General features: G+C 39.3%; 2 protein-coding genes across 2 annotated transcripts in view; both read left to right on the forward strand.

The window, feature by feature from the left end:
* UBR5 (ubiquitin protein ligase E3 component n-recognin 5) overlaps positions 1–21,017 on the forward strand; it is a 137,907-nt gene extending 116,890 nt beyond the window's left edge. The window contains exons 46-59 of the mRNA XM_075549424.1: positions 732–852; positions 948–1,046; positions 2,939–3,182; positions 4,988–5,099; positions 5,542–5,686; positions 6,458–6,588; positions 7,594–7,654; positions 9,680–9,855; positions 10,043–10,127; positions 11,953–12,108; positions 12,448–12,561; positions 14,064–14,208; positions 16,027–16,112; positions 18,884–21,017. Of these exons, the coding sequence (XP_075405539.1) occupies positions 732–852; positions 948–1,046; positions 2,939–3,182; positions 4,988–5,099; positions 5,542–5,686; positions 6,458–6,588; positions 7,594–7,654; positions 9,680–9,855; positions 10,043–10,127; positions 11,953–12,108; positions 12,448–12,561; positions 14,064–14,208; positions 16,027–16,112; positions 18,884–19,096 (1,888 nt within the window). The 3' untranslated portion in view covers positions 19,097–21,017. The remainder of the gene's footprint in view (positions 1–731; positions 853–947; positions 1,047–2,938; positions 3,183–4,987; positions 5,100–5,541; positions 5,687–6,457; positions 6,589–7,593; positions 7,655–9,679; positions 9,856–10,042; positions 10,128–11,952; positions 12,109–12,447; positions 12,562–14,063; positions 14,209–16,026; positions 16,113–18,883) is intronic.
* Positions 21,018–25,590: 4,573 nt separating this feature from the next.
* RRM2B (ribonucleotide reductase regulatory TP53 inducible subunit M2B) overlaps positions 25,591–25,887 on the forward strand; it is a 46,203-nt gene continuing 45,906 nt past the window's right edge. Inside the window, exon 1 of the mRNA XM_075549423.1 lies at positions 25,591–25,704. The gene's annotated coding sequence lies outside the window, so the exon portion shown is untranslated. The remainder of the gene's footprint in view (positions 25,705–25,887) is intronic.

Raw genomic sequence — 25,887 nt, forward strand, 5'->3', positions numbered from 1 at the left:
ATGAAATTGAAAAGTCTTAATGGTGTTTTCCCACGCGGTTTTTGAAGCCTCCTTGTATGTACACTGTCTAACAACCATGAAAGACAAGGGAGAATTATGTGTGAGGGTAGTCCAAGATTCCTTTCAAAAGACATTGTGACTTGAAAAAGATGGGTATGAGCAGACAAACAGAAGAGGCAGATTTTAAGAGGAGCTACCAAGGTGTTGTATAAGAAGTGTAGAAGGAGAATGGAAATGGGAATGAACAGAGAATCAACAAAAGGAAGAAAACGCCAGGACTTGCTCACGCTTCAGAAACAGACGAATTGAAACCCGACTTCAAATCTGGTAATAGGGAAATACTGAGAGAAGGTGATGGCGTTGTTCTTCATCAAAGTGGAAGTGCTAGTCTGAATCTTTCTAAAGTTCAAACTAGAAGATTTTGGAATCATCTAGATAGAGATGGACATTGGATATTAAGGGGAGAGGAGGTAAAATGCAAGCTAGCGATCGGCAGCAGCTCGGAGTGTATCTATAGTGTGAAGAATCGGAAGAACACTGGAGTAAAAATGAGTTTGAGATTTCTGTAAAAAGTGAGGCACAATGGAAAAGTTCTCCATTAGAGAGGACATTGTTTGAAGTACTTAAAACTCAAATTATGGAAGAAAGACCAAGTAAATTGCTATTGGCCAAAGTGAAAGCACACTTCAAATTGACTAAGTTATTTTTTCCTTCCCCGAAACTTCACGCAGGCCACAGTGCAGCTTCATGGGCATGGTCATTTCCCACGATATGCTGCTGGGGCGCTGGCGCCTTTCTTTAGAACTTTTCGGCCGAGTGTTCATGGAAGATGTTGGAGCAGAACCTGGATCAGTGAGTATTTCGAGCACTTTAGATTCTATTTTGCCAAGGAATATAATTAGAAAATAATTCTGCCACTTTGCTGCTTTTTTCCCCTTTCTTTCTAGATTCTAACCGAATTGGGTGGTTTTGAGGTAAAAGAATCAAAATTCCGTAGAGAAATGGAAAAATTGAGAAACCAGCAGTCAAGAGATTTATCACTAGAGGTAAAGGTATTAGATTTTCTTATACTATAGGTGACATTTACATATATAAAGTTTTAAACATGTAATATATCCACGATCTTGCTTATGTTTATGTGTAATTAAAATATAAGGAAATTATAATCACATCTCCGAAAATAAATGTTTTCTCTGGAAGTTGGTCAATGTGTATCTAAGGATGAGTTACTTGTTTTTGTTTTCTGTTTTATTTATATTTGTTATAAATATCATTATGAACTCTTAGATTAAACACAAGAAATGTGTTTCATTTCATTCAGGTCAGATTGTTGCTTCTTTTTGTTTTATGGGAATTTTCTTCATTGACTTCTTAATGTTTCATGACTCCAACCTTCTTTGGTAGTTTTTTTGGTGAATGCTTCACCTTGAATATTTCCTGTGGTCACAGCCAGAGTTCCTCTAAGGAGGAAATTGTATTTTGAGATTATAATCTCGATTTGCGGGTTGCACATGGCTGCTGCTGTTCAGTCGTTTGGTTTTTTTTTTTTTTAGGAGTTTTTAATGAACAGAGCTCGGAAATATCCCTGCTTTTAAATGATATGTAAACAATTTAATTCAGAAGTATCAGGATGAGCTGCTTCCCCTGAGTTCAAACTCAAGATTAGGATTATAAGATTAACTTTTTTATCTTCTTTCTTCTGCATCGAGTATCTCTCTTTCCAGCCACTTAGATAAAATTAATCATTTGCTTTTATCCCACAGTGTACACACACCAGTCACAGAATTATAGGATCAACACTACCACCAATGAAATGATTATTAAAAGTAGTTTACAGTTTATTTGCACTATTTAAAAGTCAGCCGAGCGTATTCAGTTAGAGATGTACAATCAAATCACTGCTTTAAAGTTACTTGATATAGTCCCTCTGTGTGTGAGTACATTGGGATATAGTTAGCCTTTTGTTTCATTGATTTCAGTTTGGGGGCACCTTTTTTTCTCTTGTGGCTTTGTTTCATAATTGATGTACAATATTTACAGATTTGCAAAGTCCACCTAGAATGTGAGAGAAGGTGCTCTCTCTTTTTTAATCATTTCCTTCCTTTGCCACCATCATGGCACATTTGGTTTGCCCTTTGTATTTCTCAGTCGGTAGTAGTACATCCCAGAGGCAACGCATGGCTGTATGCCGAGGCGGTCCTGTGCTGTTTACAGCCGCCTGCTACTGCAGTTTGTGACCATAGCTCCTGGAATTGTTTTGGTTTTAGGTTTTTTTCAGCCAGTCCTTTGTTGATAGACAAGGGGTTTGTCTCTAGTCCTCTGCTATTCCAAACGGTGGTGTCATGAATGGTCACGTGTGTTTTCCTCTTTTTTGCTGACATACCTTTGCAATAGATCTCTTTTCTTCTGTGACCTGTAAATGATACTGTTTGTCCATTTTTCCTCTTAAGGTTTTGATTTTTTCTTAATTTTTCAGAAGCTCTTTATATATATTCAGGTAGCATACACACATATTTATGAGTATGTAATTTTATTTGTGACAGAAGACACAAATATTTTTCTCAGTTTGTCCTTTTTTTGGGGGGGAGGTGGTCTCTACTTGCAGTAGTTTGTTACCAAGGACTTCATTCATGTTTTCTTCTTATATTTGCTTTGATTTTACTTAAAAATACATATATTCATGTGGAATTTTTTTCTGGTATACTTTTGAAAGAGAATTTTGGTTAGAATTTTGTCAGATCCCATTGCTTTATTTAATACAAAACTTCTTACGTACTTGTGAATGTTGTATGTTTGGATTGAATTAGCATAGGAACCCAAATTACTTTTTGCTACTGTAGTTTAAATGGTAACAAAAAACTAAACTTACAAGTCTTAATTTATAAAACGCAGGGTTATTTCCGTCATTAAATTTAGCTACTCTCTGCATGTTTAATAGGTTGATCGGGATCGGGATCTTCTAATTCAGCAGACGATGCGGCAGCTTAACAATCACTTTGGTCGAAGATGTGCCACTACCCCAATGGCTGTGCACAGAGTCAAAGTCACGTTTAAGGACGAGCCAGGAGAGGGCAGCGGCGTAGCACGGAGCTTTTATACAGCCATTGCACAGGCGTTCTTGTCGAGTGAAAAATTGCCAAATCTAGATTGTATTCAAAATGCCAATAAAGGCACCCATACCAGTAAGTACTCTGCAGACCACAAGCATCCTAGAATTTCTCTCCTTGTTTGATCTAAACAAAAACAAAAAAAATATGATTGTATCATAGTTAATGTGTATTTACAGTGGGGGAACTTTAGTGTACATTTGTAATTTTATTCTAAATAACATAATCTAATGAGTTGACCTTCTAGAAATGACAGTTTGCTGTTATAATTATTTTAATATTTGTCATTATACTGTTGTCTCATCCCAATTAATGCATGTTTGCTGTGTGGGAGCCTCTAAGATATGAAAATTCACTAGGCCAATTGTAGTTTTTCCCCTGTGGCATAGATACTTGAAAATACTGTCAGAGAGCATGTAAAGTAGTGCTTGCAAACTGACTGCTGGTCCCCAGTGAGACAATGAGATGGCTGTTCTGCACCACTGCTTAATATAGCACGATTTTATTGGCCCATGCATGCGTGTGTGGCGTGTGTGTATGTGTTAGCGGGAGAGAGGTCATGAGTGCGCGCAAGACTTCAAAGTGTCTATCCTAGTGGCATCTCCTTGCTGTATTGAGGACCAGCACTATCCTGGACTCTGAGTTTACTCTTTGTATTTCATATTTTGATGATTTTGTTCGATACTCTGGAACTTACCATAATTGAAACAGCAACTTTAGACCTTTTATAGTAGTCATTTACAGTACGTTATAAGGATGTAAAGTGCAGATTTCAAGCATGCTGGCAGTAGGATTAACAGATTTGAACTTCCTCTTTATTCTTAAGATTACAACTAAGATTATAAAAGTTGCTTTTGAGTTCATTCTGACTCCTTGTGGGGCCTATCTGATAGAGTAAGATCACCAGGTCTTTCTTCCCATGGAGCCACTGTTGGCCTTGAACCACTGACCTTTTGTTTAACACCACGGACTAAACCACTGCATCACTCAGACTCCTTTCATAAAGACCTTAAAAAAGGAGATTATTCATATCAAGTAGGGCAGCAGATTGTCAGCGTGCAGGTGAATGGACCTAGTGAGAGTTTATGGAGAACACTGGCTGTACTCAGGACACAGCGGCATCTGCATCTCAAGGAATCCGTGAACTACCACCTTAAAGGCTGGTTGAGCTGGAGCTCTTGAAAAGACCGGGAGTGGCAAAATGGGCGCGTGCCCTCACCTTTCATCATGCCACTGACCACCTGAATCCCAGTAAGCCTACAATAAAAAGAAAAGGGAGGCATGAAGGAGGAAACCTGGGAAGTCAACATCTTCATACACATTTTTCCTATAAATGCTCAAGGAAACTATACTCTGTCTTGTGCTTAGCACTTTAATAATAATAATACTAGCACGTGTTCGGGGTACCTATAATTTTGTAATGCCCGAAAGGAAGAATGGATGTGACATTCAGATTTTATTCTAATGACACAAGAAGCCTCTGCATTACTGATGGTAAAGTAAACATGACCCCACAAATTTGATGCCAGAAGGAAAAAAAAATCAGCACACCCTCATTCACTGCCGTGGAGTGGACGCTGACTTCGTGACCCCTTGTGGGGTTCTGAGACTAACTTCCCGAAGTCGAAGCAAGTGCTTCTCCTGTGGAGCTGCTGCTGGTTTCTGTCAACCGTGTGGATCGCAGCTCACAGAATAACCACCACACCACCAGGGCTTCTCCTGAGCGAGCAGGATACCTGGGGTCCCGGGCACCTTCTGTACAATCAGCCCTGGATCTCCAGGGCTTGTGGTGAGAGAGATAGGTGACCCACATTTCCTCACACTGACTGTGAGACGGAGTGACTTCATCTGAATGATGTGTGTTTCTCATTTTCTTGCAGGTTTAATGCAGAGGTTAAGGAACCGTGGGGAGAGAGATCGGGAGAGAGAGAGAGAAAGGGAGATGAGAAGGAGCAGTGGTTTGCGAACAGGGTCTCGGAGAGACCGGGATAGGTGAGATAATTTGGCATCTTTTTTGGGTTGATTTGAGGGTATGTAGTACGTTTTTATGTATTCCACTTCAATTCTTGATTGTGTGAAATTACTACCTTTATGTCATGTTTTCTTTCCTTAATACCTCTTTAAACATGCAATTGTATATCACAATGTGGTGTTTATGTCTTTGTTTTCTACTGCTAAAATGGATTGCATTTAACTTTTGCCTCAATAATGTCCTTTTTAGGAATTTAAGGTGGGGCTTCCTTTTGAGTATTTGAAGGTTCTTCAAAGTCTAGCTGATCTTTATTCCCAACCATCATTTGTTCAGGCATTCACCCAACTACCTGGCCTTCACAACTGGAGTAACCGATACGTGTTCAGATCGTCTGTCCTCGTTACTGTTTGTGCTGATGGTTCCCCTTTGGAAAATGAAGTCATACTCCATTTCTTCTTTCAGAGACTTTAGAAGGCAACTCTCCATTGATACTCGGCCCTTCCGACCGGCCTCTGAAGGGAACCCTAGCGATGACCCCGACCCTCTGCCTGCACATCGGCAGGCCCTGGGGGAGAGGCTTTATCCCCGGGTCCAAGCCATGCAGCCGGTAAGTCCTGTGCACTGAGCTCCCTCTCAGTGGGCTGTGCAGATGAAAGGTCATACTGTGAAAGTGTCTGCTGCTGGCAAAGCTGTGTGATTGGAGATGGTGGTTAGCCCTGCAGTAGGAAGGGTCTCAAAAAAAACAGTGGTGGCACAAGGCCTGCCAGGGTCAAGTTGGTCTCCCCACCCCCAGGTGGGATCCAGTCTCTGTTCTATGTGGGAAGCTCTTAGTGTACTAAGAATGCTTATACATTGTGTGTATGGTTTATGCAAATTATTGTCACTTGTTGAAGCAGATCTCTGGTACCAAGCAGTAGCTGCTGGCAAACATTGCGAATATTGTGCTTTAACTGCTGCAAAGTATTGCCAAGAGGTTTTCATTTTAATTGTCGAGGGTTTCGTTCATATAATATAAATAAGTAGTAGTTTGCTCGTGTGTTTGTCCAAAACTGCATATACATAGGTTCTAGCAAAAGGGGTCAATAATTTTTTTCTTTTAACTAAATCCTTAGCAAATACAGTTACTTTTCTCCCTCTCCTTCTTTCCATGCTTCTGGAACTTTGATGAGGGAAAGTGAATATTTTGTGCCTTTGTTCATGGGAATTAAACACCTTAAATGAAGCTTGCTACCCAGACATATTAACTGTACCCGTTCCTACATTCTTTGTGTGTTTGTTGTTCCACATTTCTCACGTCCTCTCTTCATTGTTTATGGTAAGACTATAGAGTTCAACCAGTGATGTCCAATCAGGAGCTGATAACATTTGTTTATTACAGGCCTTTGCGAGTAAAATCACTGGCATGCTGTTGGAATTGTCCCCAGCCCAGCTGCTTCTCCTCCTCGCTAGCGAAGATTCTCTGAGAGCCAGAGTGGATGAGGCCATGGAGCTCATCATTGCACACGGGAGGTAATGTAGACAGTTCTGGGGGCCTCAGTGACCTTATTTTCAGTATGTACATGCTACCCAACTTGAAACTTACCCCGTAGAGTACAGTGCTTTAAGATGATGGCCTAAAATCCATGAATGAGACGTTTTGAATTAGCTGGAGTTCCACTTGGGTTCTGCAAGGTTTTATGAAACTGGTATGTAGAACCAACTTGAAAGTATATCTCAAATTCTCAACCCCTCGTGGCAAAGGATAGGAGCCTGGGTGGTGCAGTGAGCCGGGTGTTGGGCCACAGAGCTCACAGTGCGCTGACAGTTGGTACCTACCAGCAGTTCCATAGGAGACAAGGTGAGGCTCCTCGGAGAGGCCACCCTGCAGAAAGACACCAGGCAAGCTGCTTCAGTAAAGATCTGTAGCCTCGAACACCCTATGAAGCAGTTCTGTTCTGTCTATATGATTGCTATGCATTGGAATTGACTTTGTAGCAGTGAACTTGTTTGGCATTGTGAGCTGAACATTTTTTTTAGTCGTTTTATTGGGACTCATACAACTCTTATCACAATCCATACATACATCAATTGTGTAAAGCACACTTTTACATTCGTTGCCCTCATCATTCTCAAAATTCGCCTTCTGCTTAGGTTCCTGGAATCAGCTCGTTTTCCTTTTTTCCCCTTCCCCACTGAACATTTTTTAATCTAAACTTTTTCAATTCATCTACCACTACCTTCTGAGCTTACATCGGTTTAAGCACCGCTAAGACTACCGCTTATTTTATCGTATATCAGGTAGCTTGTAGTCGTTATCTTGAATCACATAGGTAGCACTTAATTAGTGGGTTGTTTATCTTTCTGTAATCATCTTTGTGTACTTTGTACTTCTCACCTCCTGGAACTATATTAGAAATATAGTGTCTTCATATGTTCATTAGTATATCAAGACTTATATTTACTGGTCAATTTGTTAATATGTTTCAGCTATGTGGACTCTGACCAGTTTCTTTGTGTTTATTTGTTTGGTTTCAGGGAAAATGGAGCTGATAGTATCTTGGATCTTGGATTGCTAGACTCCTCAGAAAAGGTCCAGGTAAGGGGCATTTTGTACATGTGCCAATAATGAGTATGTAGAATTTGAATTTTTAAAAATGAAGTACAAGTGGAATTTATAGGGCAACTATGTCTTTAAAAATAAGCATGCTGGTGCACTTTTCGATAGCTCAGCTGGTAAAGCAGAGGACTGTAGCATATAGTAAGGTTTAGTATAAGGTAACAGATGGACACTGGGCCTCTATTCAAGTACTCCCTTAATGCAAGAACACTTTATTCTATTAACCTGGCATTGCATGATGCTCACCTTCCTGACACGATTGCTGAACCCAAAGTGGGTACATAATCGTGGAGAAAACGGATGGTGCCCGGCTATCAAAAGATAGAGTGCCTGGGGTCATAAAGGCTTGGAGGTAAACAAGCCGCCATCTAGCTCAGAAGCAGTGGAGCTCACATGGAAGAAGCACGCCAGCCTGTGTGCGATCACGAGGTGTTGGTGGGATCAGGTATCCAGCATCTAAGACCCAGAACAGAAGTCATATTGTGAATGAGGGGGAGTGCTCTGTGAGCTGTGCAGGCCAGGATGGGAGTCCTAAATCTGGTGCCTCGAGGAGGCAGGCAGGCAGGCAGGGCCAAAGGAAATGGGACATGACACCTGTAGGAAGACTTTTAATACACTCATGTATTTTATTCTCTCCGAGAACTTTCACTGTCTGAAAATAGACATCCATTATGGTTTCTTTCTTCCACTAAATACATGGAAAAATCTAGACAAAATTAAAGGCGTTCTCTGAGGATTCTGAAAGGTAAACACTAGCGTGCAGATTTGAGAGGAAAGGCAAAACTGGGGAAACGACTCGGAGGTTAACTCTGCATCCATTGTCTTCATCTCACCCCGAAGCCAATGAAGGCTTTGGGAGCTAAAGTGTGGTGTATGCATCACTGCCCACACCCCCGACTATCCCGAGTAATGCATACATTCACGGCAGACCCAAATAGGGCACTAGAGACACTGGCATTTTAATTGGCATTGAAACCACTGCACACAGACTAGAACTATAATCTGAACCTAACCAGGTTGATTGCCCTCAAATAAGTCTGTCAGTCAATTAGTCTCCAGAGTGTTTTTTCAGAAATCTGAGATTCACAACTTAACATTTAGAATGTCCAGGATAGAATCTAAAATTACTCAGCATGGAAAAAAAAACCTAGCCATTGGCAAGGAAAAAGAACTAGTGGATGGTAATCCTGAGATGACCTATTTGTAATTGTCAAAAAACAAACCAGTTGCTGAAGAATCCAGTTTGACCCATAGTACCTCTGTGAGCCAGGCAAAGCTGCACACTTGATCTTTGAAGGCTAGGTTCTTTTGGAAGGGGAGGGGAGCCTCTGCGTGTGAAACACTAACACTTTGGATTGTAGTTAGCACTTGTTTGTGCCACTCAAGGATTCCTGCTATTGTAAACGTCCGTTAGAATCACTCCCATTCTTAATAAAAATGAACACACTTGAGTGGCAAAGGAACCAAGTGAAATGTTAGAGTTAAAAGTATAGTACTGGGGAGATGGAAAATATGGGATGGATCATTAGAGTGTAAATGACAGAAGAAAGGTTTGCTCAGCTCAAAACTAGATCAGTAGAAAGTATCCAATTTAAAGAACAGGAGAAAAACATGTAAGAAGAATTAAGTTGCAGGGACCCATATGGGACCATATCAAAGGATCATACTGAAGTCTTCAGAGAAGAAACAGACAAAGATAGATGTAGAAAATATTTGAGGAAGGGACTGAAAAATCTTGGGGTTTATGGAAGACAAATTTAAAGATTCAAGGCAGCTAGCATAAGTCTAAATACGATTAAAATTGTGTTCCAGCACGTGATTATCAAACTACTGCAAAACTAACAAAAATTCTTGAAAGCATTCAGAGAAGGAAGCGTGTAACAATGACAGTGTTTTCTTACCAGCACCCTTGGAAGCCAAGAGACTAGTTCAAATGTTGTTTGTTTGTTGTTGTTGTTAGCTTTAAATACATCTCAGGGCTTAATCACCGACATTTCCTATTAGGACAACCGAAAGCGCCATGGTTCCAGTCGAAGTGTGGTGGATATGGATTTAGACGACACAGATGACGGTGATGATAACGCCCCCTTGTTCTACCAACCTGGAAAAAGAGGGTTTTATACCCCAAGACCCGGCAAAAACACAGAAGCCAGGTTGAATTGCTTCAGAAACATTGGCAGGTAAAATCGTTATCTTTATTTAAATTTTTAAAAATTCAATTTCTGAAACTTTATACAAGATCCTAGCTTGTAAACTGTGTTTGCTCTATTTCATAAAAATAATGTGCATTTTTGTGTGTGTGGTGGAGTATATGTGGTCTAGAATGATTTTTAAATTTAACTCTTATTTACTTGTTTTTATTTTTAGAATTCTTGGACTTTGTCTGTTACAGAATGAACTTTGTCCTATCACATTGAATAGACATGTAATTAAAGTGTTGCTTGGTAGAAAAGTAAGTGATTTTGATGAACCTGATTGCTTTTACAATTACTAAAACATTCTTTTATAACATAATCATGCTAGCAAACCTCATGGCTTTCACATAATAGTACATTTTAAAGCATATAGTCATTATGAATTATTTTTACACGTGTAGTGGCAGGCGAAGTCTCCATATCTGGGGAGTGGGTGATAGAAATGAGTTGGGAGTCTGAAAGACCTGGACCCTGTGGCAGACAAGTCCTCTGACAGCTCTGGCTTATTTCCCCAGCTAGAAAATGGTCAAGGAGCAGCCCAGTGCCTGGCTTCAATACACTTTATCCAGTGTTCTTCGTTGTAGCTACAGGTAGTAGTCGAGGTCAACACAGTATTGTTTTGAGAAGCATAGTTCCAGCTTCAAAAATACATGTGTGATGTAAGTGGGGTACACAAGAATGTAAGAAGACATCTCACAGCATGTTCGATATTTATCGCTGGATGATAGGCTTACAGGTTACTTTCTTTATGTGGTTTGATACTTAAACATGCTGCACATTCCTTAAGAGTTTGGGGTAGGAGGCTTCATGCTTCAGAATGAAACCTATACCACTAAATAGGCAGTGTTGGATTTAAAGCAAGATCGCTAGTGTTTCTAAGCTTTTTAAAGGGAAATTACCTGACAAAAATGAAATACTATGCTTTAGAGATAAGCACGTCACGAGTCTACTATGCATTAGTATTGTTATGTCTAATTTCAGTAGTCAAAACCCACCAATGAACGCGGTTTTTTTTAAGTGTATCATCATGGGATATGAAAATAAAGATAGATAGCTGGATAGATAGGAACATTTTAACACGGAGTTAAATGTTTAACTCTTTCATGCTGCACTCGTATGTCATGGGGCGATCACACAGAAATACAGAGTGTTCCAGCCAGAGTGTTCCTGTGCAACAAGCAATTGGACTCAAATCGCAGCAGTATATGGCCATTGATATGTGAACCTGTCCGTCAAGCTTAGTGAAAAGACCTTGGAATCACATGGATCCAGGTTTAAACCAGTGACAAACCCTGGAAAATCCCATCAAGTTCCCTTGTCTTTCAATTTCACGATCTGGAATGAAAAAAAATCTACATTTAAAGATTATTTTCAAGCGCAAATAGGATGTGTTTAGTCATAGCAAATTGCTCAACATATTGCTGTTCAATAAATGCTGTTGGATTTTGTAAATCTTTTATTTTTGATTTTTTTTAATGACTGTACTGTTGGCTTTCTCTTTGTGTATATATATTGAAGCATGTTTAACTATATACACCTATTTCTCACTTATTCACATGATTAGGCTTCAAAAACCAGGTCATTATGTGAAAATTGGCAACGTACCAAAATGGAGACTCACTACATACTATCATCATCTAGCTGCCAAATTACATCTCTACACGACAAGCTAGTGAGAGCAGCATGGCCTGCCGAGTCGACAGCATAACCAGAGTTGCTCTCACCCTCACTCGGCATTCATTATTTCCAGACGTACATTGTGATGTACAAAGTAGTTGGATAATGGATTTTTTTTCCTATTTTCTGTGAAATGTCAGATGAGATAGTTGATAAGTGAGGAACTAGGTGTATATGTAATATATATAAATAAATTTCTCAATACTTTGAATAGAAAATATATTTTCAGAACCAAAGGTATATTAAATTTTATCACTGCAAAGCATTTATTAATAGGTACTTTTAGGTGAAATTTTTAAAAATCATTTTCAAATTAGACAACATTTTTGATCATTTAATTTATTTTCAGTTTCCGTGATGATGACGTTTCTTTCATAATTGAGTTTTAAATGATTGCTTTCTCAGGTCAATTGGCACGACTTTGCTTTTTTTGACCCTGTAATGTATGAGAGTTTGCGGCAACTTATCCTCGCTTCTCAGAGTTCAGATGCTGATGCTGTTTTCTCGGCAATGGATTTGGCATTTGCAATAGATCTGTGTAAAGAAGAGGGTGGAGGACAGGTAAAGCAAATAATCAGTTTTTGTCCCAAGAATTTTGGTTAGTTCATTATGCTTGCCTTATATTTAAAAAGTTGAGCTACTGGGGACCAAGAAACAGACACATACACAGTGGGAGACAGTAGAATGCAAGACAGGCAAAGTGCAGAGAACGATGGGCCAGTGAGATAGATAGAAAGGCTTTTAGTTCCTGATTGAGCGCTGAAATATTTGCATCTATTAGATAATTGTCGAAACTGAATTGTCCTTAATGTTTAAAATTTCAGGAAATAGATCGTATGAACTGCCAACTTGCTATTGTTTAAACAGAATTATTTTAAGATGACATTGTTATTTGTGCAGGTTGAACTCATTCCCAATGGTGTGAACATACCAGTCACTCCCCAGAACGTCTATGAATATGTGCGGAAGTATGCAGAGCACCGGATGCTGGTCGTTGCGGAGCAGCCATTGCATGTAAGTGTTTCCTGGCACGGAAGTGGCCATTTATGGTGAATTTATGGTGAATAGAGCAGAGTATATTTATTTGAACCTGAATAAAATTACTATGTAAATTACACCTCAATTAGGGAATTCAGAACAAGGACATACTTACTTTTGGATAAAACTAATTAGATAAAAGCCCTGTAATCATCAGACAGTAGCTATGATGAAAATTTGGGAGGGATAGATTTATGACATTGAAACACCTGTGGAGATCCTGTGGCCTCCTGTGTTGTTGATGGCTCCCACTAGAAAGTCTCAGAGGCAGTTGTGCTTACAGCAAGGAAAATAAAACAATTCGGTGGAACAGGCTCCCAAAGTTTTCCCTCGGGGGATATACGGGTGCTCTCGCTCCAGCCATGGAATGGAGCGACACAAGTTCATGTTTAGAGAAGTCCACTAAGTATCAGAGCCCAGGGTTTTTACTGGTGGCTCATTACATAAGGCCTCTGTTTATAACAGCCAGCCATGACTACCGAAATTTCTTATCCTCAAGAGGAAAAGGCCATGTTCATCACTGATACAGGGACTCATACTGCAAGGTATATTTGCCCCAGGTGGTCAAATAAACCCTGCAAAACAGATACCAGCAGAAGACCAACCCTACCATCATTCTCTTCTTATGAGCACTGTTAGTACTGTTGCGTTAACCCTTTCCCCTTCTAGGATAATATTTATATAGACACGGGACTGAAGTGTCAAATGTCCCAGATTTCCTGGAATACATGGTACAGGCTCTGGGAAGGCTCCATCACCTTCCAGTTTTATAATGTTAATAGATTGATTTCTTTGTGTTGGGCTTCTTCCTCGTAAAATGGAGATAAGATTAAATGAATTGATACATGTAAAGTGCTGAGAACCATTCTGGGTATATGGTAAGTTTCTAGATTCTGAGTTTGTGTTGGGCGAGAAAGTTTACTGTTGCCATATCTTTCCTAAGATTAGCAGGCGGTTCTCAACCTGTGGGTCACAACCGGTGGGGGTGAGGGTGTGGGGGACTGTCGAATGAACTTTTTCACAGGGGTTGCCAGATTCATAATAGTAACAAAATTACAGTTATGGTTGGGGGCTTACCACAACATGAACTGTGTTAAAGGGTCACAGCTGAACTCTGAGAGCCATTGCCTGAAGATGCTGATAGGTAGTGGGTTTGATGAATTGACACTATTCTAACGTGACTACTGGTTATACATTATTTAGTTATTTCACTGAATTACTGGTGTAACAGTTAATTTTTCACCCTATAGCCCAGACCCTCTTCCCTTCTGCCTTTCTTCAATCTGTTAATAAGTTCAACGTATGGGCTAAAAAAGGGGGGCTATTTCCTTATTCCTTTAAAGGGGGTTTAAAATGAGAACTAGTAAACTTAGAGAAAGCTTCGAAAATCAGATATTGGGCTTTAGCAAGGTTAGTAGATGATGAGTGGAAATAAAGAACCAATAATAACAATAGGTTGTTTTTTTTATACTCGTTAGGCAATGAGAAAGGGTCTGTTGGATGTGCTTCCAAAAAACTCATTAGAAGATCTGACAGCCGAAGATTTCAGGCTTTTGGTAAATGGCTGTGGTGAAGTTAATGTGCAAATGCTGATCAGTTTCACCTCTTTCAACGATGAATCAGGTATGTGCTGAGTAATCAGAAACCGAGGGTTGGTCAGTGAGCACCTTTTTTCTAAGTGTCTGATGCTAAGGTAGATTCACATTTCTTGGAGATGTAGTATTACTTAGGCTTTTTTTTTTTCTTTTCTTTCCCTTAATAGTTCTTTGGGTCAGGAATTTCTTTTTTCTTTTTTTTAAAGTTGTAATTTTTTTAGTTGATGGCTTGTTAGCATTACATTTTAATTTTTTTCCTTAAATGTTCTACCTTTAGAAGCATATGTTTTAGTAGAAGTACAAATATAAGTGCTTTGCGATAGGCAACTACGTAAAGAAGAATTTAATGAGGGGACTTAAAACAGTTCATGGAAAATGGAATTAAGAGACAATAGAACTTTTCCCACAAACTTTCTGAAGTTTGTTTCCACTCATCTAGGATGTAGGAAAATATAATCCACGTGAGAGTTCTAGTGTTTACCAATTTATGTCCCTTAAACTCTGCAATTTTAAAGCTTGCATGTTGTTGGCTTTGCAGAGCTAAACCCCACCCACTTATAAAGACACACTACTGGCAAACACATGTGAACCTTTAGAGGGACTAAAGAGAGGTGGTAATAATCCTTTTCCTTCTGGACTTTGATTGTTGTACCTCTTTATTTGAAAGTGTTGGAGATTAAGAATAGAATATGTTGGAAGCTCAGTGCAATTTAGGAAAATAATCATACCTGTAGTTGAAGGTGATTGCACACGTACAGATAACGCCTCTTCACCATTTTCCCTGTTTCTCACGTAACTTCAGCTAAATTGTAGTAGTTAAACTTAGATAAATTTTCAGGTATTCTCTTCAATGTGGGCAATGTATACTGGTGGTTGTATAATACTGTATCTACTCGAGTATAAGGCGAACTGAGTACCAGCCAAGGCACCTAATTTTTCTGCAAAAACAGCATTTAAAATGTGCTGAAAAACTCGACTTATACACAGTATAAACGGTAGTTTGGGGGCTAATTTTTAAAAATTCCTTTTAACACTTGAAATAAGAACTTATGAATAAACCAAAAACCTAAGAAAAGAAATTGCTTAAGAGATTGCTACCTCGAGTATGACCCTCAGACCAGTCACACTGGTATTTTCTGGGAACTTTGTGGAAACATAAACTCTGTGATCCCGCCCCTGAGTTTTGAAAATAAATTTAGAGGATCTGCATTTCAGAGAGTTTCCCAACTAGGAATAGAAAGAAAGTTCATTAAAATTTGAGAAGCACTAGCTTAATGATGTGAAAAGAAGAATCATCATTCATGGAAGGGACTAAACTGGTATAAATTTTGAGGCTGGTGATTCATTTTTCACATTTTGTTCAACTTGAGTCCAGATTCAGTAATGTGTTGTAACGATTTTGCATTATGCAAGCAGACCAAATTTCCAGAATTAGAAATTAGAACCCCCCCCCACGCAAATATTTTAATTTTGTATCTGGTTTTCACAAGACACTACACAGTTAATATTATAAGATGTTAACAATAGCTATAATTTATGAGAGGACTATTAAAAGTTGGTGGGAAAATTCCATTTTTTAATTTAATTTCCCTATGAATTTTTTGAAGCCTTGTATTCTGAAAATAAAATGGCTGGGGTGAGCAGACAGGGAGGGAGAGATAAAATGAGCTGATACCAAGGGCTTAGTGGAGAGCAAATATTTTGAGAATGATGAGGGCAATGAATGTATAAATGTGCTTTACACAATTGATGTATGTACAGATTGTGATAAGAGTTGTATGATCCCCCGATAAAATGATTAAAAAACAAAACACCATTAACAGAACATTGGATTTCTATTCCTTAGGAGAAAATGCTGAGAAGCTCTTGCAGTTCAAACGCTGGTTCTGGTCAATAGTCGAGAAGATGAGTATGACAGAACGACAAGATCTTGTAAGTTCAAAGTTTCGCAAAATTTGTTAAATACAAAGTTTTTAAACTGTTGGCTTGGTTTTTCTAGGTCTGATTTAAGCTTGAGATAGGGAAATTCAAAGACTGTAGGGAGTTTTTATTTTTCTAGGGTTTACATATAATAACCTCTTCCGAAGCTCTGAGCAGAGAGGAAACACATCACATTGTAGCTATCCGTGTGCTGTCCTTAGTCCACAGAGATCATGTAAGTTTGTTGTTGAGACTTTCCCCCCGTAGCATTCACTTTTGCTAATCCTTGTTCACTGTCCTAGTCTTCTGACAAGTGGCAAGGCTACATATTTCTTAGTAGACCTCTGTTGCTATAGACGTACAAGGTACTAGGAAGAGGATCACTTAATTACAATGGGACCATCAAATCCATAATCTTATTCGTAGCACAGACCTCTAGCCAATTATAGTCATTAATTAAATAACAAATTAATGAGAAGTCTGTGGAATTTATTTCCAGGCTCAGTTTTGCGCATAACCAACTCAGCTTACCCATTAACCTCGAAAGGGCAGGCTCTTTTAGCCTTTCTTGGAAATTTGAGGGGAAATCTGTAGCCACAGAGATCCTAGTTTCTTATAATTCTGCATAGCTCTCTGAGACAGTTCCCTCAGTTGTCAGTTATCTGAACCATGACCACTCATGAGTAATTAGAAGTGTAGGATGCCTGGTAGGGCTTAATCAAGGGCAATGTAACCAAGAGGAATAACTGAAGGCTGACATGATAGTGGGACAAGAGGAAAGTCAAAGGAAATAGAGGAAAAGCTAGGAGGCAAAGGGCATTTATAGAGGTCTAAATACAGGCATGTACATATATAAATATATCCATATATATAAACAACAGGGAAAGATCTATGTACATTTATTTATATGTTAAGTATTAAGGTAGCAGATAGACACTGGGTCTCTACTCAAGTACTCCCTCAACGCAAGAACACTTTATTCGTGATGCTCACCTTCCCGACATGAGTGCTGAAGACAAAATGGATGCATAGCAAATGTGGTGAAGAAAACCGATGGTGTCCAGCTATCAAAAGATACAGCATCTAGAGTCTTAAAGTCCACATGGAGGAAGCACACCAGCCTGTGTGCTCATGAGGTGTGGACAGGATCGGGTATCTGGCATCAAAGACCCAGAACAAAAAAATCATATGAATGTGAATGAGGGGAAGTGTGGAGTGGAGACTCAAAGCCCATCTGTAAGCAACTGGACATTCTCTTGCAGAAAGGTCACAGGGAAGAGACGAGCCAGTGAGGGTGCAGGATAGCAATGATGAAACATACAACTTGCCTCTAGTGCTTTTCATGCTTCTCCCCCTCCCTCCTACCCCCTCCCCAAACTATGTACCTGGGTTCAGATCAGAGCTGTAAATACAGGGAACCCAAGACAGATAAACCCCTCAGGACCAATAATGAGAGTAGCCATACCAGGAGGGGAAGGTGGGGGGATAAAGGGGAAACCGATCTCAGTGACCTACGTATAACCTCTCCTCCCTGGGGGATGAACAGAGAAGTAGGTGAAGGGAGACATCGGTCAGTGTAAGACATGAAAAAAATAATAATACTGTATATACTCGTGTATAAGCTGAGTTTTCCGGCACATTTTTAAAATATTTATATTTCCAGCACATTTTAAATGCAATTTTTGTGATAAAATTATGTGCCTCTGATATTCGGATCGACTAATACTTGAGTATATCCAGTAATTTTAAATTATCAAGGGTTCCTGAGGAGAGGGAGTGGGGCGGGGTGGGGGGGGAGAGGGCAGAAATGAGCCAATTCCAAGGGCTCAAGTAGAAAGAAAATGTTTTGAAAATGATGATTGCAACAAATGTGCTTGACACGATGTATGTCTGGATTGTGATAAGAGCTGTACAGCCCCCAGTAAAATGATTTATTTTTACTTTCCCAGTCTTCCAAAACCCATTCATCATCATCTCTTTTCCTTAACACTTGGCAATGTAGGTAGTTAATTGAAGGATAATTTCATTTCCTTACTGCTTTCAGAAATTTATCAGCTACTTAAACTCTGGTCTATTTACTTGTTAACTCTTCGGTTTCTTTGCCCTCTTAGTGCTTTTTTCCTGGTGTGTCTGAGAAAAGAAGTTGAAGAATAGGTCTCTCAAACTATTCTCCCATGAATTATTAGTCTCGCAAGTTAAAGGGTTTCCCGGCGTCTGGGGGAAGGACGACGTAGTGCATGTCCCTTCTTGAGAAGAGCAGGACCCTTTATATCTACTTGGATGTAAAGGTGTGGAATTGCCGTCTGATCGACGGTCAGACGGCAGTCAACAACTTCAGTTTCATAGAAATTCTCAGACACGGAATCAGAAGAGCAATCATCTGTCTTTTAAATTCTGTAGATGTTCCCCAAACTCTTACATGAATTATTCTGTTATCACCACGTAGAACTGTAATACTGGTTTATTTTGCTAATAGATAAAATGCAAAATACCTTATAAAAAATAAGGTCTATGATTGAACTCTAGGGCTGTGTCTTTTGAAGACCTATTCCAAAAGCCATACAGGCTCTGGGAAATAAAGTAACCTTTCTACATACCTAACGCGTTTTATTTTTATCTGAAAATACATTTAAATTCTAGTTCAGAACAACCCACTCATCCAGCCACCCCCACTTTGTAGCATTTAACATAAGAATGGAACTCTGGGTATCAACTATCAGAATTACGAGTTGAGTAGTAATGTGTTAGAAGCTGAAATTAAAACTGTTATTATTCCTGTGTAGGTTTACTTTTGGACATCCAGCCCATCCTTGCCAGCCAGTGAAGAAGGATTTCAGCCTATGCCCTCAATCACAATAAGGCCACCGGATGACCAACATCTTCCTACCGCAAACACCTGCATTTCTCGACTCTATGTCCCCCTCTATTCCTCCAAACAGATTCTCAAACAGAAATTGCTACTCGCCATTAAGACCAAGAATTTTGGTTTTGTGTAGAGTATAAAAGTGTGTATTGCTGTGTAATATTACTAGCTAATTTTGTAGATTTTTTCCATTTGTCTATAAAAGTTTATGAAAGTTAATGCTGTCATACCCCCTGGTGGTAACTTAAAAATTGAATGCAAACATTCCTTGCTTAGTTTGTAACTTCTTAAAAGGCCTAAGGAGCACTAGCAACTTTTGACTACAATGGTTTGCTAGCCCACAACTTCTGGGTCTGACCCCAGCCAAAGATGACAGCAGAACAACCTAATTTACACTGTGATTTATCTTTTTGCTGAGGGAAAAAAAAAATGTAAAATGTTCTGAAAATTCACTGCTGCCTTTGTGGAAAGCGTTTCAGCAAAGGTCCTTGTATAGAGGGAATAGGGGATTTCAAAATAAAAAATTAAGTATGTTCTGTGTTTTCATTGTAACTTTTTTATGGTGTTTAATTTGTGGTTGGCTGCAATTGTGTATCATGTATATGGAACTTGTAAAAAGTTCTTGACATTCGGAACTTAGAGATGAATTCACTTTGATCTTTAAAAACCACTTTCGTTGCGATTTATCTTGGCTGCATTGAGCCCTAGGATATTAGAAGATTTCACTAATATTTTGCATGTAATCTGTTCATTAGCGTGAGGGCACTTTTATTTGTACATATGATGGGGCCAATGCAGAAGACTTTATCACAATCAATTCCCCCCCCTCCCTCTTTTTGTATCCCTATTTCAACAGCAGTCAGTCAGGTTACTGCACTTCAGTTCTAACTAGACATTTGTACTAAGGTATTTCAGTTATGTAAACTTCAGCCTGGGCACTTTCTGATAACTGTAAAATGTTTTATAAGATCATGACTATTGAAGATACATTTTGGAAAATTTTAAATGTTCGTGAGCAGCTTAACTACTTTTGTATCTAGCCTTTTTTAAGTATCTTGTTACAGTTACTTTTTTAAATAAATTACAGAAAAAATGTCAAGTAATATTGAAGAAACAATAGTTTTTATTTATGTAGTTGTACACTTTAAAACTAATAGCACTACACCAGACACTGTTAGGTGCATTTTTTTTTTTAATTTAAAGAACAGAACGCTCATATACACATGGACTGTGAGAAACAGAAGGAAATCAGTTCACATTTTACAGTTAGCAGAGAACCCTGAATGGCATTGGCCGAGCCACTTTTTTTTTTTTTTTTTACAAATGGGGGAAATGAAGTGTGATGCCTTATTTGCTTGGCATAGGAAGTTAAGTCATTCATTTCCACTTAGTAAAATTACTAAGTGAAGTTTTCTTTTTGCTGACCCATTATGTACTCTAGGGCCAATATTGCTAAATGCCTGTGGGTTTTGTTGCTTTATTTAATGGCATAGTTAATAAGGAACACTTTTTTGTCCATAAGTCTTCGACAAGGTGACTTAGTCATTTTACATATTGGAAATAAAGAGAGCAATTCTCTGGAATCCCCCTCCTACTTCTCAGTTCCTTGATAAGACTCCTGGCTTTCCAGCTGACTTTCATGTTACAAGGCACTATGTTTTTACTACATAACACTCCTCATGAAACTGAACCGTATCTCCAGCGCTGGCTGATATCAATTCTTAAGCACCAAAATGATAGTGAAATGCATTATATTTCAGGAAAAAAACTATACAACACACTGTTTGAGATTTATGTAAATTAACCAAAAGGAAGACATTGGGTCTTTTATGTCTAAATGCTATTTCTGGGTAAATGAGATAGTAATTAGGTTAACAGTGGATTAACATTAATGTGTTTGAAAGGTAAAATTTATCACCTTAACCTCTGTATGCACATGATAGGATTGATAAAATATTTAATGAGAACAAATTAGAACCTAGGACATTTGAAACCCTAATTGTTAACTTATTTTAATAGTTATTGAGAGAATGAAAATATTTAAAACAATGCACAATGTCTTAAGTCTTCCTAAATCAAGATTTTGGTTAAAATGCTTTTAGGAATATTGAAAACAAAGTGAGTTTTTTTTTTTACGTGAAGCATAAAACAGTTCTAAATGTAAAATAAAGTCATATAAAATAAAGTTCTCTTTTGGTCTTGTTTAGTGATTAAATTGAATAGAACTGAAAGGAAATTTAGGAAGAGAAGACCAAGAATGAACTTTACTGAGGGTTTTCAAAATTTTGCTACCTCATTTTCCCAAGTCATCTGAATATTGACCATCCAATATAATGGCTTACTGGCTGGTTCTTTAAGGTGTGACCTTCACTAGTTTGTAATTTCCCCAAACCACTCTCTTTAAACATTACTCTCCTAAAGATGCAAAATTGTTTTTGTGTGCTTTGAAAGGCAATTTGTAGATCCAAACTCAAATTCAGATAACTTAAGGCAGGGATTAAGTTTCTGTATGCTGAAGATTGACTTGTGTAGCTTACTGATGTTGCCTTGCTCTGTTCCCCCGTCCACTCTTCTGGATCAGTAAATCTGGGGTGGTGGCCGGAGTCTCCATTCTTAAGGAAGCACCCCAGGCGAATCTGGAATAGTACCTTAGGAGCTTTCCTCTGTTATAAATTGCTTAGTACTGAGCCCTGCCTACTTCAAACATCGGAAGGGGTGGTCTGTTGACTGTCATCTAGTCTTGGATTAGCTGCTCCTGATTGGGGGCGCAGACTGGAACTGCCTGGAAGAAAAAGGCTACCTGGGTAGTGACAAAGTATTTCCAGCACTTCTATTAATCAAACTGGGTAGGTATGCATGTTTTAGGTGCTTTCATGTGTGCATTATGCTATTTTGTGAGATGGGAACTACTACTGCCCTCCCCAGAAGCAGACAGAAGAGAAACAGCTGCTCAGGGTTCTAGAGCTAGTAAACCGTGAAATGAGATTCATCTGGAGCCTGCATTAACCTGGACTGCATTCCTTTGTGAAATGTATGATTATACGCATGCCAGTTGGCTTATTAAGCAAACCTAAATATTCTTGGATGAATGCATTGTTTTTTAATTCCTGTAAAAACATTTCTGTGGTTTACTAACTTAAACATTATTCGACCCGATTCATACTCTATAGGACAGTAGAATTGCCCCTTTGGATTTCCAGAGACAGTCATCTTTTTCTTGCTCGCAACGTTAGAAGTGATAAGTTCGCAAAGAAGCTAGCAAGCATTCAAGAAGCACAGTAGGGTAGAGTCATTTACTATAGCATCAGGCCTAAAAATCTGAATACTGGGAGCATTAAACGTATTTGCCACATAAAAGATTATGTGCTATCCAGCAAAAAGTGAATCACCCAGAGGCCCTACAGGGCAGTAGAAAGCATCCAAGCTTAAAAATCCTTACACAGGAGCAGCCAAACCTGTGAAGTGGCTAGTGTGTTTGAACCACCCACCTCAAAGCCAGCATCCCAACATCTAACCCACTGCACCAACACCAAAAGCTACCATTACTGTTTAAAAGGATTTCATTTTGCTGAAACCATACATTCTGGAGGAAGGGATCCAGAGTTACTGAGGTTTGAGTTATCTAAAGAGCCATCTGTAAATTGAAAATAAAAAATCTTGACCCAAGTAGCGATGTATATTAATCTGTTATTTAAAGATACCTAATAGGTATTATTGATAACAAATTAGTAAAGCACTGAGAGAAAAGCTTTGGTCTGACTTGAATGTGAGGTAAGAAAGTTGTATTTTTTTTAAGTTTTTTTTTCTCTCATGGGTTTCTTGGGCATCCTAAGATTGTAAAGCAAGTTTATTCCCATTTTTAAATTTTCAGTAGAAATATCTAGGGGCATTTAAGCACAGGAGGCAGCAGCTGAAGTAGAACCAGAATTATCATGTAATTTTGCTTTACCATCCTGTACTTTCTAACCTGCTCCTGTAAACTTCTGGAAGTTGAATGACAAGGACTTGGCAGCTACTGTCCTCCAGCCGCTGTGACTTTCCCCATAAAGCTTCAGAGCGTATTTCTGAGACTTCATTTCTAATTCCCACTAACTGACGCGTCCATGTACTACCTGAAGCTAGTTTGGTTATTGTCTCCCCAAAGCCTACAAGAGCAGAGGCCATCAGGAATGATCTTTGCTCATGTTGTAGAGCCCAGTGCTCTGAAGAGTGTCTTAATTTATGAATTCATAAGTGATCTGGTATCTAGAAACCTGAAATCATACTCTTATGAACTTCTACACACAAACTGACTGTCAAGCCCTGAAGGCTCCTGGTATACCTCTGCTTACAGATGCATCACACCAATTTCTGCCCTTACTGTAACAGGGCTGTTTCCCCTGTTTTAAACACTCATATATGAAATGCTTCAGTCTTAATGTTTCACTCTGATCCAAAACGATTGTCCTCACGTTTACTGAGTACAAGAAAATGGTCTCATGTACTTTCTTCTGCATTTAGCTTAGACATGTCAGCAACTTAATCCCAGGCAGTAAGGGGATAGGATTTTCTTTATATTTGAAACAAAACACATAACATGAACACGGCTTTACTTTATGGTCTAGTGAAATGCTACATGTAGCTGTGGGGGGGCTAGAGCTGGATCAGATCTATTGAGCCAGTCATGACGTTGGGTATGTCACAGTCCCCGTGATTTCAACGTGCAAAAACCGATCTCCCGCTAAATCTGCTTTTATTCCTTTCATTGGTAGAAGGTGTTGCTGACTAGTTTGTTAATTACTAACATTCTAGACTCCTCCCTCTACTCATACCTATAGACTCCATACACTAAGCCAACCAGGGATCCTGAACACATCTACTAAATTCCCATGCACTTAAAAAGCAAACTCCTTATGATTCATTCATTATAGTGACCCTATGGGGCAGAGTGAAATGGTTCCTGTGGGTTCCCAGGCTGTAAGCTTCATCCTCCCATGGAGCAGCTGGTGGTTTTGAAATGCTGACCTTGTGTTTAGTAGCTTAACTCAATCCACTATACCCCTCAGGGCACTTCTCAAAGTAACAGTGCTAATAAAGGGGTGAGCTAGAATTCAAGTCTGCTGATCTGGCTTTGAGATTTTTAAAAATTTTTTTTTAGTGAATTCATTTTTCTATTTTCACTAATAAGATGCCAATTTTAACATGATGCCTGAGTCAGAGTAGGAATATTTGATTAACTGAATGAACTCTAGTTTACTATGGTAATTACCAAAAAAATCTAGATTCACTTTCCACATGGAAGTTATGTATCTATTACTTAAAATTAGTGCATGTGAACAATTTAACTCCGCACTTGCTTAGATGTCTCAGAAAAAGAACCTTTCCACCCTGAGGCCATTTCTGTAAAGACCTTTTGGTGGTTTCCAAAGCTTAAATAACATTTCTATATTTTACCAGACTTTAGACAAATAACTATGCACGCAACAGGTGCAGACGTTAAGTTGCAGCATTGTTGATAGGTGCCATTGAGCTGGTTCCAACTCATAGGAAATGCCCTGTCCTAGGTCATCCTATTGTTCTATTTGAGTCCATTGGTGCAGCTAACATGCCATCAATCTCCAGTCTCCTTGCAAGACTGCCTTTTCTCTTTCTTTGGTTCTTTACCGGGGTGTCTCCTGATAACATGTCCAAAGTACATTTGAGTCTTGCTATCTTTGCTTCTAAGGAGCATTCTGGTTGTACTTTGAAGATTATTTGCTTGTTTTTCTGGCAGACCATGGTATTTCAATATTCATAAGCACTCGTTCAAATGTATCAGTTCTTTTGTGGTTTTAATTACTCATTGTCCAACTGCCTTATTTCTTGTCAAAGTGAAGTCCTTGTGAATCTCAGCTTAAAAGAAAATCTGATTTTAATTTTGTAAGACAAAATGGGGTTTTCCTCGTTTTAGTGATTTTTGGATTGTTCCCGAGTAAAGGTTATTCGTACTTCAACCAAATGTCACCTTTGCTTTCTCTAGCACTTTAACTTTGAAAAGGCACTCATCTGACCTACTACTTTTCAGCTGAATAATCTTATTTACTCATTAATAAAGTCTTCATTTGGAAACTCAAACCAACCTTATTGCTACCAAACCGATTATGACTCCTAGCAACCTATCTAGGGGATGAGACATCTTCAACACGCTCCCTTTGAATAGTCAGTGGGTTCAAACTGGTGACCTTGTGGTTAGCAGTCCAATGCTTAACCCACACCACCACCAGGGCTGCTTTCCATGTATAATATGAGGTTCATTGCTATTCTGCTTCAGAGAGCTGTCCTGAAGATTAATGGAGCTAATTCACATTTGGTGTTTAGTACAGCGCCTGTCACTTTGTATAAACTCAATAAATATTAGTTGCGGTCAATGTTACGAAAAGTTTAGCTTGTTGAAAACAATTCCACAGAGCTTTCAAAATGTTTTCCTAAATTAAAATAATTTCCCTCTCCACACCAACTACCCATTTACACATTTTTACCTCAACCACTTCCTCTCTTCGGTTGCCTAAGTGCAAACCAAGTCAGTCTCCCGCATTTTTGGTTGTTTTTTTTCACCGCGCTGTTTTTCGCCAATTCGTGCAACAGCGCCTTCTCCCCACCTCTTCCGGTGGGAGGTCGGCTTGCCGAGTCAGTGCGACATACCTAGTCTCCGAGGCCCTGCCAAGGGCTGGGACTCTCCATCTGGAGCGGTGACTTGACACGTCAGGACATCTCTTCCACCAGGTGAGCAGGGTACAAGGTTGGCGTCGGGAGCCGAAGGTCCGGAAGCGAAAACTGAGGGCCTCGGAGCAAGTTCAGCAGTGGACAGGGGACGAGGACGGCCCCGAAGGGCGGAGCGGGACAGGTTGGAGTGGGCAGGCGCAGCCGGCTCAGGGCGGGGCCAGGCCGGCCGCCGGAGTGGGCGGT

Source organism: Tenrec ecaudatus, chromosome 5, assembly GCF_050624435.1.
Source record: "Tenrec ecaudatus isolate mTenEca1 chromosome 5, mTenEca1.hap1, whole genome shotgun sequence".
NCBI lineage: Eukaryota > Metazoa > Chordata > Mammalia > Afrosoricida > Tenrecidae > Tenrec > Tenrec ecaudatus.